At 39.4% G+C, this 18,637-nt stretch overlaps 1 protein-coding gene across 1 annotated transcript in view; it reads right to left on the bottom strand.

The window, feature by feature from the left end:
• Positions 1 to 17,614, bottom strand: part of KCNQ5 (potassium voltage-gated channel subfamily Q member 5) — a 722,711-nt gene extending 705,097 nt beyond the window's left edge. Inside the window, 1 exon segment of the mRNA XM_049777012.1 lies at positions 17,319 to 17,614. Coding sequence (XP_049632969.1) covers positions 17,319 to 17,614 — 296 coding nt within the window.
• Positions 17,615 to 18,637: the final 1,023 nt, after the last annotated feature.

The following is an 18,637-nucleotide window of genomic DNA, read 5'->3' on the forward strand; positions in this document are numbered from 1 at the left end:
ACAAACACATGCAAGGAAGAATTATCCTGAATAAAATAAGAATGATTACTCCAAGACTACGACTAGCACATGTTAAAACATATTTAAGGAATAAGGAAATGAATAAATGAGTTAACATAATATTTTGATGCCTAGGGAATATGTCGTTTTGGGGGCAGGAAAATTTCATTCCAGAAATTCAAATAAACAAACATTTGTAGGTTAAAAAAAAAACACTAAGCTTATAAAACCAAATGAGACTGGGTCTGGTGAAACATACAAACTTAGGAAGGAGTTGAATAATAAGATTTTCCTAACTCCTGAAATTCTGTGCTTTGTTTCATGAGAAGTGATGCACATCAGTAGCTTTGAAATAAAAATGTCTTTTTGAAAATATGAAAGATGGGGCTGGAGAGATAGTAGGGTGCTTGGTTTTCATATGGACTACCCAGGTTCCACTCCAGACACACTGTATGGTTCTTCTAGCATATAGAAGCACACAGGTTCAGTCCTGCATGTAGAACCAGGAGTAAACCCTAAAAATCTCTGGGTATGACCCAAAAGCAAAACTAAAAATTAAAAGCATATAGGAATGGCTAAAATGTCCTTATATGAGTAATTCTGATATTTCTCTATATATATGTTTTGTAGCTAGTAATTATCATTAAGAAGGTTTGGGACTAGAATGATAGTAAGCAGGTTGGATATTTGCATTGCATGTGGCCGAAACCCAGGTTCAGTACTTGGCATCCCATATGATCTTGAGAGCAAATCAGGAGTAGTTCCTCTTTTTATTTATTTATTTATTTATTTTTTGCTTTTATGGGTCACATCCTGTGATGCTTAGGGGTTACTCCTTTACTTCTGGCTATGCGCTCAGAAATTGTTCCTGGCCCAGGGGACCATATGGGACGCCTAGGGATCAAACCAAGGTCTGTCCTAAATAGGCTACATGCAAAGCAAATGCCCTACTTTTTTGTCCCAGCCCCCAGAAGAGTATTTCCTTAATGCAGAAACAGAAGAAACCACTGAGCACTGCCAAATTTGGCCCCCAAAAAGGGGAGAAAATGTTTATAGTTTCATTAACATACTATGAGGAGATAGCTATTGAGGTATATGTTTAAAATTGTTTCCTATAAATTGGTCTTTTTTGTCATGTACATACCTTGGGAAAGTGATGTGAACTGTATAAGCTTCTTCAAGCATCTTTTAGCTAGTTCAGTTTTGAGGTGGAGAAATGACTGGAGAAAATAAAGAGCTTTCATTTATTATGCCCTAAGTCTGTCATGTGTGTACAGCAACAGTACAGCAGGTAGGAAATATATCTTGCATACAGCTGACTTGAGTTAGACCCCTGGCATCTCATCAGATGCTCTGAACATTGCCAGGAGTGATCCTGAGCACAGAGCAGTAGAAATCCATGAGCATTGCTACTTATGGTCCAATGCCTGCAATAATCTTTCTCAGTCTGAAGATAGTTATAGTTATAGTTAATAGGAATTTCAAACAGAGGCCAGAGTTCTTTTATCTTTACATTCACAATGAGGTAAGCATAAAATATTCTTTGAAACATTTTTTGTTTTAAAAATTTCAGATACAGGGGCCGGAGAGATAGCACAGTGGCGTTTGCCTTGCAAGCAGCTGATCCAGGACCTTAAGGTGGTTGGTTCGAATCCCCGCGTCCCATATGGTCCACCGTGCCTGCCAAGAGCTATTTCTGAGCAGATAGCCAGGAGTAAACCCTGAGTGCCACTGGGTGTGGCCCAAAAACAAAAACAAAAAAATTTCAGATACAAAATTAAAATTTCAGATATAGCTTAATACTCTCTTATTAGCAGCTAGTTAAGTCAATGATGGTAAAATTGTCCAAAAGAAAATTGTATCTTTCAAAAAGGAATGAAATAAATTGACATGGTATGGTTTCCATAAAGAATTATTAGGTAAATAAATCAACACAATACATTGTCTATCTCATACACCGTACCCACTTTAAAAAAACACTATAAATTCTCAATTTCATGATATGTTATAAAGTCACCTTGAATACTGAACTAGTGAGTTCTGAAATACTGTTTCCAGAGTAAGTAAAGGATTAGAATTCAGGAGCCTTTGAGCACATTTTATCAATGAGTAGATGCATAACTTTTGTATGTGTTACAGTTTTAAAAAAGCTTAATATGTAGTTAATTAACTGTAATTTACATTTTGAATTGTTTTATATTTTTATGTATTTGTCTTGCAAGGCACATCACAATTTTTTTGCAATTAGAGCACCAAAAAGCATTTGCAGCTATAGTGGGAACTATTTCAAAGAATAAAATCACCTCTAAAGCAAAAGAAAAAAAAACTGTGAAAAATATGACACTAAATAGGCCTTGAAAAGTTGACTTGTTTACAGTGTGGGCAGAGGAAATAAGCAGAGAATTGCCTTATTTTATGTCTATTGGGAACATGAAAAATGTGGAGATTCTGATTTTTGGACCTTATTATTTTGTCTGAAAATGGCCTGAATAACTCATGCTATTGACTTTAGGGCATACACTTTATTAAAATTCTGGAATCTTCTAGTAACAAACATAAATATGTACATATTTCTTTTTTTATTTGTATACAAATGAAATGTTTTCAAAAGTATTAAAAAGGCATTGCTTGATGGAAGTAATCTTTAGAGAACAAGGCAGATGTGAGACAAGATACACTTTTATTTTTAGTCCTGTCTGGCTCACATGACTTAAAATTTTTTTTAATATTTTATAACAATAGGATTCTCTTTAATGTCTTATTTTCAATATACACCATCAAAGTTTATTGTCCTTCAATAATGATACATATTTTCTGAGAATTTGTAGTTATAAAATTTATTTGAGCTCTACTTATCATAGTGAATACATACTTAACATGGTTCTTGGCAGAGTTTGATGGATTCTAATTTTGCAAATGATGTTTTTTTTTTCAGATGCTAAGGGTGACACAAACTAGGAGTTCTTTGGGTAACTTGTTTTATAAAACATCCAGTTCTCCAGCATCCCCAAAAGACATGAACTTCAGGGCACTTAGGCAACAGAAATATTCTTACGTAAATGCTCACTACAGATTTTAAAAATTGGAAACTAAAAGATCAGAGACATAGTAGAGTAGGTAGGATACTTGCTTTGCACATGGTTAATTCTGTAAGCTCAGTTAGTAGCATCACATATGGTTCCTAGAGCCCTCAGGATCACAACAGTGTGTGACTCAAATCCCTACTCTCTCTCTCTCTCTCTTACATACTCACATACACAAACACATACATACACATACACACACACACACACACACACATGGAATGGAAGTTAAGTAAATAGAATAGAGGAAAAAGTGAATTAATAAAACTATTAGTGGTAGGAATGTAGGCTGCTTATATTCATTTAAAAACAAAAATGGAAATTCCTTATAATAGAAATGTATCCATTCCTAAGCATTTAACTGAAGGATATGAAAAACTTGAAAGCACATTTTCTACTGTATTCATAGAAGCATTATATACAAGTTAGAACTTGAGTCAACATAAATGCATATCAACAGATAATTAGAAGAAAAAGGCATGGTTTGTATAAGCAACAGAGTACAATTCTGTCAAAAATTATGATCCTGTGAATGGAACTTGTGGTTATGCTATGTGAAATTATTAAAGTGAAAGATAATACTAGATGGTTGCATGTATGGAATATGAATGACCAAATGGTCATCAAAAGAAATTCATTTGCTTCCTAGACTAAGTGAAGACTGTTATGGAATATTTACCAAAAAGGGGGGTAAGTTTGATAAATGAGAAGGACCTCTTTGGTAGTGGGAAGACACAGAATTATTTATGTGTGAGGTATGTATGATGTTAACTCAATGAAATCACATAATATTGTAAACAAATGATCAATAAAAATGTTGGACTATCCAGCAAGTATATAACATAGAGTGTGGAAATTCTCTTCAGGTAAATGCTAAATTCTGGTCTTCATTCACCCCTGACCCTTTTGAAGTCTGAAGAGATAGTAGCTCTCAGTTTCTTACTGATGTGCTGGGTTCTTACTTTGTGCTGGGTTTAGAGTCCTTGAGGTCTCCTCCTTTTGGAATGTTCAGAACTTACAAGCATCTATTTTTGGCTTATCTTTAGCTCTAAGCTTGATATTTTGGATTATTTTAAAATTTTGCCATCATATTTGGCAACTTTAGAAATGGGGAAAATATTTAATTTTTGACTGATATTCCTTTTCCTGAAAATATCATGGTGTTCTTTTGCCATCTATGAAAAGCACTAAATATAAATGTAACTCTCAGATAAACTTTCTTCTAATTAATCTGAAGACATTAATTTCCCATCTCCCATATCACCTTGATTTTTATCACCCTGTTGAAAAACAGCCGAAACTAAGTTGACAATGTATAAAGAAAAGGTGATATAACACAGCACTATCTAATTGTCATCAGAATTCATTAAGTTTTGATAGTTTCCTATGGACTATTAGCCTATGTCTGTTGTTAGATGTAATCTAAAATAATTCATATCATATATAATTAAATTTCTTCCAGCATAGTTTCATCCATCACTCTTCTCAAATACTGAGAATATGGAACTTTGAATATATTCAATTGCCTATATGCACAATACAATAAAAAATATAATAAAAATTCATTCAAAAACATTAGCATACTTGTAAAAATGACTTCAGCAAACAAGTGATAAGCTTATTTTAAGAATGAATTTTATAGGGCCCAGAGAGATAGCACAGCAGCGTTTGCCTTGCAAGCAGCCGATCCAGGACCAAAGGTGGTTGGTTCGAATCCCGGTGTCCCATATGGTCCCCCGTGCCTGCCAGGAGCTATTTCTGAGCAGACAGCCAGGAGTAACCCTTGAGTACCGCCAGGTGTGGCCCAAAAACCAAAAAAAAAAAAAAAAAAAAAAAGAATTTTATAAATGTAGGTGAAATGACTTCCCAAGAGGAAGTGTAGAGCTCAGATCCATTGTCTCCTTTACAAATCACTATTCAACCTTGTTTGTAAGCACTGATATATGATTACCATTACTTTATACTCTTATTAAAGTCATAAAACTCTCTAGTTCAAGTTCTCAAATGCACATAATTGTTTTAGTCTCTTCTTATTGGCAGTTTTGTGCAAATGCAAATACTCATCAGAAAGTTCCTTGGTAAGCATAAACATAGAAAAGTTAGATGCTGTCCAGGTTTTATAGATCTTAAGTTTATTACCTATTTCTATTCTGATTTTCTGTAAGGGTTATCAGCAGATGCTTCCTTTATATCTCTGTTGCTTAGGCCAGAGGCCAGCAGCTTTGTCCCAGGAGTCATATCTGGGCTACTACTAGTTTATATAATAAACTTTCAAGGAAACTATTATGCATATTTGCAACACTGTTCTTTTGTTATGGTTCATAAAACTGAAAATACTGCCTGACTTCAGTCAAAAACTTTTGTATCAGATATTCTTTCCCAGTTGGCCAACTGATAGAAACATGAAATGAAAATATGAATATATGCCTATGATGAGTAAATTGTCTGTAAAATTGAAATGGGAAAATACCATTAGTTAGAGTTCAAGTCATAATAAGAGAGAGAGAGAGAAAGAGAGAGAGAGTAAAAGTGAAGTTATAAAGGACCAGGGACAACAAACTAAATAAAGGAAACTGTTTAGAAGGAAGAAGATAGATCAGAACCAGAGTAAAAGCAGAGATGTCATGTGGAGAAAGACCTTTTGGCCCAAGTCAGAGATTTGATATTTCCTCCAGCTCCCAAGATTTCTGCGGTCCTAAGATCTATATGTGTAAGTATACAGTTGGAGCTAGTCTCTGTAACCAATCAGTAGGTACTAAGTAACTAACATTTTCACTATCAAGGGGCAAATTTATTTCTTTTATCTAAGTTCCTATGGTAATAACTTTCCACTTAAATATAAAAGTATTGACAGTAAGGAATAATAGACCTTAGGTAGACTAATAGAGCTTGAGTAGAAAAGTCACTTTGTAAAGTAGATCATATACTAAATTAAATTAAACAAAACCTTAATTTTGATTATTCAGTAAATGAACACTTAAATATAAAGAATATGTACAAGAATATGTACAAGACAACTTGGTGGATAAGAACACATATGTAGCAAGGGAACAATGAAACATAAACAATCTGATAAGAAAGTTCTGTCAGGTATAACAACAAGTACCATAGAGAGGAACCAACTTTCACTGAATTTAGCATTATTCATGGCAAATTCAATATGAATGGAAGCATCATGCCAGGTTTCGTGGATGCTGGCATAGATGAGGTTGCACTTTGGACTTTGGAAAGGCGTTTGTGGTGTGTACTGAGAAGAGAATATTGCTTCTTTCCACAGCTACAGAAACCAGGGAAGTCAGCATAGGGTATCATGCAGACAGACAGACAGACAGGCAGGCAGGCAGGCAGGCAGGCAGGCAGGCAGGCAGGCAGGCAGATAGATAGATAGATAGATAGATAGATAGATAGATAGATAGATAGATAGATAGATAGATAGATAGATAGATAGATAGATGATAGATACTGCTTGCACAGTATCATTGGTAGTAAAATTAAATATATGTATGTAAAGATAATAATATCTTCCTATCCGGTATTGTCAAAGTTCAAGAAAATACCATCTAATATTTTAAGGAATTAAAACTATATGAATAAGTATTAATAAATCTCAGGAACTTGAAAAGAAGTACAAGATAGTAAGACTTTTACCATACAACCAGGCAGCCTAGGTTTGATTCGTGGCACCACGTAAGAATCCCTGTGAACTGCCAGGAGTGAGGAGTGATATTAAATATATATAAAACAATTATTTCTATATATTAAATTAAAATCTAAAATTATGCCAGAAGATATATAACATTTTAGGGAATGAAAACAATAAAAATTTTAAAACCTATTAAGACATATTACTTAAATTATTATACATATATACACACATATACATATGGTATAAATAATTTTTTAAAACATTTAGAATTGGGTCAGAAATAACTTTAAAAGATTTGAACACGGGCCTTACATGCTGGATTTCTGAATGCAACATAGTTTCCCAACACTTCCCCAACCAGGGTGATCCCAGGGACTAGGCTAGGAGTGACCCCATAATATTACCTGGTGTGGTCTCAAATCAAATCCTCTCCAATTTAAAATTGAAATATTTGAGTGTTTTTTTCTTTTCTTTTTTCAAACAAAGAACCTTGAGATGTTACCCTTCCCCCAACTTCCTGCCTATCTCCCCTGGAGAGGAGACCCTCCCTTAGCTGGGAGGGGTCTGTGGTTGCTAAATTTAAGAGGTTGCTTGGGGTTAGGAACAGACAGGCTCATCAAGAAAGAGGCTGTATGGAGAGAAGAGAGACAGGTTGGGTGCAGAGAGGCTGCTTAGCTTAGAAGTCATGTAAGATATACATATGGCGGTTAGGGCCTTACTAATAAAAATTCACTTCTCCTGAAATCTGACTGCTGTGGATCATTTTTTTTGCTGTCACCTTGATACCTACAGATCTGCCTTAGGGGCTGCAGGTGTTGTGCAGAGCCGAAAAAGGCCCATCCATCCGTCCATGCACCTCTAGGACTCTATAATTAATACTTAATACAACGTATGAGGATAACTTTTTTTAACTGGTTACATATGTTGGTTCTCAGGATTTTTTCCTGGCTCTGAGTCCAGGGATCACTCCTGGCAGAATCAAGGTATCATATGAGGTGCCAAGGATCAAACCTGGGTCTGCTATTTACAAGGCAAGTACTTTATTCATTGCAATATATTTTCAGCCCCCAAAGATAATGTTTTAATCTGGAAAAATATATGTAATCATATGGCTTTAGTTAAATATGGTCAACTCTTTCTGTGAAGGCCAATAATGATACCATTTCTGTTACTAAACACAGGACTTTGGAATTTAATTCCTGCTACTTAATGGTTTGTTTTACATTTACTTAAAAACCACCATCAAAGAGCATAAATTATAAAATATATAGAAACCATCCTGTACTAAAATACAGCATTTTGGGGTGCCATTAAAATATTCAGCTACTGAATATATTATAATTATTTTTAACTTTCCTATAACTTGTCTTCTCTTACCCTCTCCGTTGTGATATATTTCCTTCTAGTTAGTGCTCAATCTCTCGTCTTACATACTTTATAAAATTACTGAATACCTTGCCTACATTTGCTATTCCCTCTCTTCACTTCTGATTCATTTCATAATTAACAGTATTCTGATTGCTACCCTTTCAAGTATATTGAAAATAAGAACGATAAGGTGACATTTCCTCACTGAGTGATTTAATACAACTCCTTCACCTTATATTAATAAATCTGGGGGCCAGAGAGATAGCACAGCAGTAGGCGTTTGCCTTGCACGCAGCCAACTCAGGATGGCCGGTGGTTTGAATCCAAGCATCCCATATGGTCTCCCAAGCAGGCCAGGAGTGATGTCAGAGTGCAGAGCCAGAAGTAACCCCTGATATCACCGGGTATGACTCAGAAGAAAAAAAAAGAGTCCTTAAACCATCATTTGGGGGCCAGAGCTATAGCATAGCAGTAAGGTGTTTGCCTTGACGCGGCCAAAACAGGACAAATCCCGGTTCGAATCCCGGCATCCCATATGGTGCCCCGAGCCTGCCAGGAGCGATTTGGGTGTGAAACAAAAACCAAAAAAAAAAAAATGTGTATATATGCAACATAAAAAATTTCAACCTATTTGGAATGGGGAGGTTGGACCAAACCAGATATGTACAGAGCTTACCCCTAACTCTATGCCCAGGGAATACTCCTTGCAGAGCTCTGGTGATCATAAGTGGTGTCAGACTTTCAAATTGGGGTCAGCCACATGCAAGACAAGTAAATTACTTTCTTTTTTATATATATTTTATTTAAACACCTTGATTACATACATGATTGTGTTTGGGTTTCAGTCATGTAAAGAACACCACCCATCACCAGTGCAACATTCCCATCACCAATGTCCCAAATCTCCCTCCTCCCCACCCAACCCCCGCCTATACTCTAGACAGGCTTTCCATTTCCCTCATACATTCTCATTATTAGGACAGTTCAAAATATAGTTATTTCTCTAACTACACTCATCACTCTTTATGGTGAGCTTCCTGAGGTGAGCTGTAACTTCCAGCTCTTTTCTCTTTTGTGTCTGAAAATTATTATTGCAAGAATGTCTTTCATTTTTCTTAAAACCCATAGATGAATGAGACAATTCTGTCTCTCTCTCTCTCTCTCTCTCTCTCTCTCTCTCTCTCTCTCTGACTTATTTCACTCAGCATAATAGATTCCATGTACATCCATATATAGGAAAATTTCATGACTTCATCTCTCCTGACAGCTGCATAATATTCCATTGTGTATTGTGTATTGTTTCTTTAGCCATTTGTCTGTTGAAGGGCATCTTGGTTGTTTCCAGAGTCTTGCTATGGTAAATAGTGCTGCAATAAATATAGGTGTAAGGAAGGGATTTTTGTATTGTATTTTTGTGTTCCTAGGATATATTCCTAGGAGTGGTATAGCTGGATCGTATGGGAGCTCGATTTCCAGTTTTTGGAGGAATCTCCATATCGCTTTTCATAGAGGTTGAACTAAATGGCATTCCCACCAGCAATGGATAAGAGTTCCTTTCTCTCCACATCCCCACCAACACTATTTATTCTCATTCTTTGTAATGTGTGCCAATCTCTGGGGTGTGAGGTGGTACCTCATAGTTGTTTTGATTTGCATCTCCCTAATGATTAGTGATGTGGAGCATTTTTTCATGTGTCTTTTGGCCATTTGTATTTCTTCTTTGTCAAAGTGTCTGTCCATTTCTTCTCCCCATTTTTTGATGGGATTAGATTTTTTTTCTTGTAAATTTCTGTCAGTGCCTTGTATATTTTGGAGATTAGCCCCTTATCTGATGGGTATTGGGTGAATAGTTTCTCCCACTCAGTGGGGGGCTCTTGTATCCTGGGCGCTATTTCCTTTGAGGTGCAGAAGCTGCTCAGCTTAATATATTCCCATAGGGGCTGGAGAGATAGCATGGAGGTAAGGCATTTGCCTTTCATGCAGAAGGTCCGTGGTTCAAATCCCGGCGTCCCATATGGTCCCCTGTGCCTGCCAGGAGCGATTTCTGAGCATAGAGCCAGGAGTAATCCCTGAGCACTGCCAGGTGTGACCCAAAAAAAAAATATATATATATATATATATTCCGATCTGTTAATCTCTGCTTTCACTTGCTTGGAGAGTGCAGTTTCCTCCTTGAATATGCCTGTAGTCTCAATGTCCTGGAGTGATTTGCCTATGTGTTGTTCTATATATCTTATGGTTTCGGGTCTGATATAGAGGTCTTTAATCCATTTGGATTTTACCTTCGTACATGATGTTAGCTGGGGGTATAATTTCAATTTTTTGCAAGTGACTAGCCAGTTGTGCCAACACCACTTGTTGAAGAGGCTTTCCCTGCTTCATTTAGGATTTCCTGCTCCTTTATCAAAAATTAGGTGATTGTATGTCTGGGGAACATTTTCTGAGTATTCAAGCCTATTCCACTGATCTGAGGGCCTGTCCTTATTCCAATACCATGCTTTTTTTTGATAACTATTGCTTTGTAGTAAAGTTTAAAGTTGGGGAAAGTAATTCCTCCCATATTCTTTTTCCCAATGATTGCTTTAGCTATTCTAGGGTGTTTATTGTTCCAAACAAATTTCAAAAGAGCCTGATCCACTTCTTTGAAGAATGTCATGGGTATCTTTAGAGGGATCGCATTAAATCTGTATAATGCCTTCGGGAGTATTGCCATTTTGATTATGTTAATCCTGCCAATCCATGAGCAGGGTATGTGTTTCCATTTCCACGTGTCCTCTCTTATTTCTTGGAGCAGAGTTTTATAGTTTTCTTTGTATAGATCCTTCACATTTTTAGTCAAGTTGATTCTAAGATATTTGAGTTTGTGTGGCACTATTGTGAATGGGGTTGTTTTCTTAATATCCATTTCTTCCTTATTACTATTGGTGTATAGGAAGGCCATTTATTTTTGTGTGTTAATTTAAGACAAGTAAATTACTTTCTATACTTACTTTCTCCAGCCTTTAAAAAATTAAATTTAGAAACAACTTATTTAATAACACTTAGGAGATTGATAATTTAAATAAAGTTATAGCACAAGATCACATTCTCACCTGAGACTCTGGAAACCATGAAAACATCAATAATTTTAAAAAACTGTGCTGTAATGAGGCCAGAGTGGTAGCACAGGTGGCAGGGTGTTTGCCTTGCACGTGGCAGATCCAGGATGGACCTGGGTTCAGTCCCCAAGCATACCATATGGTCCCCTAGCCAGGAGTGATTTCTGAGCACATAGCCAGGAGTAACACCTGAGCACCACCGCAATTGCTCCCCCAATAAAAAAAAAAAAACAGTGCTGTGGCCTCCTAATGGTGAAATGAAATCAAAAGACACTCTATCATAGAATCTGTGCAAAAACCAAGAAAACTAATTACAGAAGTACAGAAGACCAACTACAACAACCAACACTGAGCAGAAATTTTCTTAGAACCATAACAAAAGTCTCTATCCTAGACTTCATTCTAGGATCTGTGCAAAAACCAAGATCTCTAATTACACCATAAAGAAAAATGTTGGGATTTGACAATGAACATATCTGGAGCCTGTAGTCAGTCTCATGACAGTATTCTTCAAGGGTAGAGACACCCTGTATCTTAGGCCAAGGAAATTTCCTTTCTAATTTCTTCAATACTTGTTAAGCCCATATAAAAATAAACAAACAAACAAAAACAAAATTGCCACATTAGCCCCCTCCTTTTATTTTCTTTTGCTTTTTTTCCCTTTTTCTTCTTTTTTCTGTTTTTATTCTTTTATATTTATATTTATAGCTTCTAGCCAGGGGCTCCCACCAGCTTTCTTCTTTATTTTTTAACAGAACCATAGAGCATAAATCATTTTATTTGGCCTCATATTTCTGTGGCTTCCTACAAATTGAGAAAAAGAAAGTGAATGGTACCAGGGGCAAAGCAATCTCATGAGCATTGAGTAAAAATTAAAAAATGATAAGACCCAAGTACTCAACCTAAAGACAACAACAATAGACTCAAGAGACCCAAACTACAACAGGCTATAGACAAAAGGGACCTTTTACACTAGCATTTCAGGGGGCTAAGGGTGGAGGTATGGCATGCTGAGAACAGTGGCAGAGGGAGGTCAACACTCTTGGTGGGAATTCCCCTGATTCACTGTCACTATGTACCTTAAATATAACTGTGAAAGATTTGTAATTCACATTGGTCTTAATAAAAATAAAAATAAAAAAACAGCAACACTGGTGTGGCCAATCTATTTTTCAGGTTGCAAAGAAATAAAAATTATAATAGCATATTTAGAAATAATTAAAGAATAGAAATTTAAAAGAAATTTACAAATCATAAGCAAGGGCAGCAGCATTTCCACAATTAAGAGTTAAACTAGTTTCATAGCACTAAGCTAGGAGAAAACATGAATGCTGGCTTTTTCATCTGCCAAAATAGCCATTTGCAGTTAAACATTAAAACTTGCACCAGTTCTTTTCAAGAAATTCTCAAAAGTTTGCTGGATAACTTCTTATTCATATTGTTTCTTATAATAAAACTTCATTACATGTTATATATGTTTTATTTTAGGTTATAACATTCCTGTTACCAAGATCTTAATAATTAATCTTTCAATATTTATAGTTGTAATATAATCCTCAAATAGCATTGTATAAACTGTATAAATTTATATATATTGTATATATTTAAAATATATGGGCCACTTTAAGTTGTTATAGTTGCAGAGTATAAAGCCACATAAGGCCTTTTTACATTTAGGGGAAATAAATCATTTTTAATTGAGGGTTTTGGCCACACCTGGTAGTGTCTTAGGGGTTACTTCTGGCTCTGTGCTCATAAATTACTTCTGGCAAACTTAGGAGACCATACCTAGGGATCAAACCTGGATCAGTCGCATGCAAGGCAAACACCCTACCCTCTGTGCTATCACTCTGACCCCCAGAAATAATATTTTTTAAGAAATGCAGGAGAAAAATAAATGTAAACATTAGTTTGTATAGACATCAACATAATTCAGAACCAAACTGGCATGCAATTAATACATTAATTCGTTAATATTTGATTTTTGGCATAAGTAAAATTCCACCAGATGCTTGGGAATCAATAGTTTGGGGATCTGATCTATGAGTAAATGAATCCATCTGCATGCAGTAGACACTGTTTTGAGTGTTGGTGTTACAACAGAGAACAAGAAATACAACCCCTGCATTTGAGGAACTGGATGAAGAGCAGAGTGTTCTTATTAACACTTTAGAAGATCGCTTTCTTTGGGTGTTTCACACTTACTTTTTCAGGAGATTGAAGTGACTTCAATAGAGCCAAGGAGGTAAGGCGTTTGCCTTGCACTTGGCCAACCCACTTTTGATCCCCAGCCCATATGGTCCCAGTGCCTGGTAATAGTAATTTCTGAGTGCAGGGTCAGAAGGAATCCCTGAATTCTGCCCAGTGTGCTCCAGAAACCAAAAATAAGTAAATAAATAAAATAAGATGACTTCATAGAAGAAAGTAATTTAGATATGAGGTCACAAAGTGGTAAAAATGTTCTCACTTCTTATTAATAAAATTCCTCCTCTTTTGGATAGAAATTTAGACTAGCAATAATATCTTTCAACTTCTGGGCTTGATCACAGACACAACTTAACTATCCATAAATAAAGTTTTAAAGACCCCAAATATTAAAATAAATAAATAAATAGATAATTTAAAAATATCCCAGCTCACTAACTAATGGGTATGCTGGAAGAAAAACAACAATCTTTCACGTCTAGATATTTACCTTTCTCCTCAAAATGAATCATCAGTATATTAGGTCTAAGAAACTCAAAAAGACTTAGTAATTCCTTCAGTTTTAACTCACTCTGAAACTCTTCTACCGGAAACTTCCATGGAAAATTCTGTGTTTTCTTATTAAGCAAGCACATACTGAAGACCTGTTATATGAAAGACACATTGCCCTTCAATTCAGAGAGAGAATTTTTTTATATGGGAAATTTACCAACTTGTGGAGAAAAGAAACCAAATAGCTCACAATAACAATAATTTGGGCAAGCACTGTACGGTTGACTTTCTTAGAGTGCCATGCAACCCTATACATAGAACAATTAAGTCATTCTGACATGGAGATGATATATACCTGACCCTAATTCTTGACCTGTACCTTGATGAAAAGATAGAGATTAGACAGTCAGAGTGCATAATGTGGGAAGTATTTTGAAAAAAAGCATGAGAAAAGGTACAGCTGTTGTTCATTACTGCTAGTCTCAGGGCATATATCAGAGACAAGACATGAAAAATAGGTAAAGGTAATATTATAAAAGGTCTTATAAGATCTTCAAAGGGATTTGCAGTTGATTTACACTTCTACATTACCTTTCTCAGTTCTTAATAATTCATGATTCTTCTTATATCTTATATTCTTCTTATATATTTTTATATCTAAAATTTCTGACACCACAGAAGCTGCTTTAATAAAGAACATTAGAGGGGCTGAAGCGATAGTGCAGTGGTAGAACATTTGCCTTTCATGCGGCTCACCCAGAATGGACCGCCGTTCGATCCCCTGGCATCCCATATGGTCCCCCAAGCCAGGAGCGATTTCTGAGCTCATAGCCAGGAGTAACCCCTGAATATCACCAGGTGTGGCCCAAAAACAAAACAAGAAAAAAAGGAGCATTAGAAACCTCCTTCATGACTAACAATTTGAACATAATATACCTTTATTAGTCTTTTCTGCAGTCCTAAAGTCAGCTAACCATATACATTACTGTTTTGTGAATTTATGGAAAGTTCATAAGTAACCACTTTGCTTTGCTGGTGACTTCCTCATGTCTTCCTCAGAGTTTTCTGTATTTTCTTATTCTTCTACCCACTGTTTGATCTTCTGTAGACAGTGTTCTCCACCATTTCCTCATCTCACTTTTCATTTCCTGTGCTGTCACAGTTTCTCTATTCATTGCTTTAAATACCAGCACCTAAAACTGCTATTAATGTCCTTGTTGAACTCTCTAACCTAGATAGCAAGATAAAGCTATAGATGTTTAACACATACATTCAAATATATTAATATTTATGTGTTAGGAATTCCTGGGGGTTCTGAAATAAAAAGGGAGTGTATGACTGGATAACATCTGGATATTTTTTGGTTAGTATTAGTTTGTTGTGTTTGTTTTGGGGCCACATCTGACAATGTTCAGGGATCAGTCCTGTCTGTACTCAGGGATCACTCCTAGCAGAATCAAAAACAAGTTTTTGAACTTGAAGTTTGAACCTGTGCTAGCTGCAAGCAATGCAAGTATCTTACCTACTATACTATCTCTATGGTTCCCTGGATAACACTTGTATTTTTATGATTGATAATCTCCACATAAAAGTCCTACAAACACCTGAAATGGAACAAGTCCAAATCTAAACTAATGCCATTCAACCTTTTGTCCTATATTTGGGGCACCTTCATCCCCTAAGTCATCCATATCAATATTATTATTCTCACAAAATACATCAGATATTTTAAAATAATTTGCTAATTAGTTTCCTTAATATCTCCCCAATTAAAGTCCTCCTTCCTATAGTTATTTTCTTAGTTCCTTTTTTTTCCAATTTTTCTCAAAAAGTCTATGTCACATAGCAAAAAACAGAAGTATTTATAAAATTAATTTATTAATAAAATGCATGAACAAATGGACGATTACTATAATCTCTCTACAAACCATCCTGATTCCATTCTTCACTCTCAAATCCATTGTGCAATGGAAGAAATATTTGTAAATCTTAAAACTAAAACCAGTGCAGGTGACTAAGCAGGAGAAAATTCAGATGATTCAAAAGAGACATTTTGTGAAACAAAGAGAGATAATGAGAGTAACAAAGAAAAGAAAGAAATATAGTTGGGAAATATTTACAAAGTGAACATGCAAAAGTTAATGATAATTTAGGTAGCCAGTAGGAGTCAAATGAGAAACAAAAAATGAAAGAGTCGAGAATAGTCTCCAGGTTCCTATCTTGGGTGACTCTACTATTTCTTCTACTTTGAAGCATCTATAAATTCTGAAAGAAAGAAGAAAGAAAAGAAAGGGAGAGAAAGGGAGAAAGGGAGAGAAAAGGAAAGGAGACGGGTGAGAGAGAGAGAGAGAGAGAGAGAGAGAGAGAGAGAGAGAGAGAGAGAGAGAACTGCATACAAAGTACCTAAACAAGTCCAGAGGAGTCTAATTCTATCGCTAGAGCCAGAATAAATGATGGACTGTTTTATTTGATGGGAGGGGGGGGGGACAGTAGTAAACTTTAAAGCCATTGAAAAGTTTCAAGTGCCTGAGGGAAAAATAGACATTTGTTTTCAATCATTTTCTCATAAGCTTTCTCTGCTAGATAGCGAGAACTTACCACACACACACACACACACACACACACACACACACACACACACACACACACACACACACACACACACACACACACACACACACACACCTCATTGCCTGGTCACGGTCCAGGCGGCAAGTTTTCCAATCTGTTCATCCTTTGGGCTGGAGCTCCACCTGCGCGGAGTCCCCAAGTCCTGGCCCTCCTTCCAGACACACACCTCGGCCACCTTTTGTGGCAAGAAAGACAAGCAGCTGACACAGGTTCCGTTCCTGCTCGGAGGGGTGGCGGCGAGGCGTGTTTCCGGCGCTCTGGTAACCTAGCGGAGCTCCCCTTGCTCGGCCACCCCAGCACCTCGACCCGGGTCGCTCCCAACTCCACCAGGTCCGATCACACCGTCAGTCCCCATCTTCTCCACACTCCCACCAGACACCAGGCTCCCCTCGCCGTCTCCCAGCTCCCGGGCGCCCCAAGCCGCGGAGGTCCAAGTATTCGTATCTTTCGGAACCTAAACGCTCCCAAAGAACCAATCGCAGCCCTATGTAGTCTAAGTGTGCGCGGCGGGGCAGCTTCCCAAGGAGAGTGCATGGGCTGGAGAGGTGGCGCCCGAACAAGTGGCAGGCTGGAGGAGGAATAGCGTAAACACGTGTAAAAAAAAATAGAGCGCACCACGTGTGCACGCGAGTGTGTGTATGTGTATGCGTGTAACTGTGTGTGCATGTTTTGAATCTGTGTGTGTGAGGCCTGGGGGTGGCACGAGGGGTGCACACGCGGAAGCTGAGCCGAGCACGACCCCCGGGGGCTCCGGACCCCCACCCCGGGGACAGCGACCCCCGCCCGGGTACTCACACGAACGCGTGGTAGACGAACGCCCAGCCGCGGGGTCTCTCCAGCACATTGTAGAGATAGTTCTGCACCCGCCGATACTTGACGGTGCGCCGGCCGCTCTGGCTGCTGCTGTAGGAGAGCGGCTTCCCCAGCAGGCTCATCCGGGCGCCCTGCTTGCCCCGCCGGTTGTCCCTCGGGCCGCCGCCGCCCCCGCCGCCCAGCGCGGCCGCGCGGGTGCCCAGCAGCAGCAGGCCGTCGCCCCTGGCGGCCGCCGAGTTGAGCAGCGCCCGGGCCCGGCCCGACTCCACATCCTTCATGCCGCTGCCCGGGCCCCCGCCCTTCGCCCACAGCCCGGCGGCGCCGCCCTCCTCTCCTCCCGCGTGGTGGCGGGGCATGGCATCACCGCCGGCACGGAGAGGGAGCAGGGGGCGCCCGTGCCTGCCGCCGGGGCCGCGGCCTCATGCGCGCCCAAGGCTCTCGAGGAGGAAGCGGCGGCCGACGGGGCGCCCCAACGGCCCGGGACCTCCCGCGCTGGGAGACCCGGGTTCCGGCCGCCTGTGGCTCCCCAATTTGCACGATCTGGATGGACCTGTCGCGTCGCGGGGCGTCCCTGGAGCGGGGCTTAGCCCGGTGCCTCTGATCTCCGCCGCCGCCGCCACCACCGCTCCCGGCTTTCCAAGGGCCCTTCGGGCTGGGGCGGGGAGTGCGGGGCGCCTCGAGGCGCGCTCCTACGCGCGCACACACCCTGCCCCAGACTCCCCCTTTCTTCCCCGTCTTCACCCCCACTTCCAGACGACGTCCGCCTCTGGAGGGGACCAGCTTCACTGTCTCTCTCCGAGGCACTCTCTGCACCGTCTGCAAGGTGCGAGCGACCCGGTACCTGGAGAAGTCCCTGGACACGCGGGCCGGCGGCCGCCCTCTCCCACCGCTAAGCCGCCGCACCAAGTCCCGCCACCCTGGCGCGAGAGGTGCGAGCCGGCACGGGCTTCCCGGCTCTTAGGTGGCCGCCAGTCCGCTGGCGGAGGAGCTGCCGAGAGGCTGCATGCTCGGGCGCTGGCCCAAGAGACCCATGAGCCCTGGACCGCTCACAGTGCAGGAGACTTCATGGACGGGCGGCCAAGCTGGCGAGGCAGCAGACACCGGGCATCTCTCAACAGCAAGCCCCCTCTAGATGTCTGGGACTAGCATGCTCGCAACAGCAGTCACCCCTCGAGTAACCAGGCAAATGCCCAGCCCGGGGGTGGTGGGGAAAGGGGCGACTCCGCTAGGACTTAGCTGCACCCGCGCTGCACCTGAGCTCCAGGAGAAGCCTGGGATAATGGACTCGGTCCTCTGGGTCG

This window comes from Suncus etruscus, chromosome 7 (genome assembly GCF_024139225.1).
Source record: "Suncus etruscus isolate mSunEtr1 chromosome 7, mSunEtr1.pri.cur, whole genome shotgun sequence".
Lineage (NCBI taxonomy): Eukaryota > Metazoa > Chordata > Mammalia > Eulipotyphla > Soricidae > Suncus > Suncus etruscus.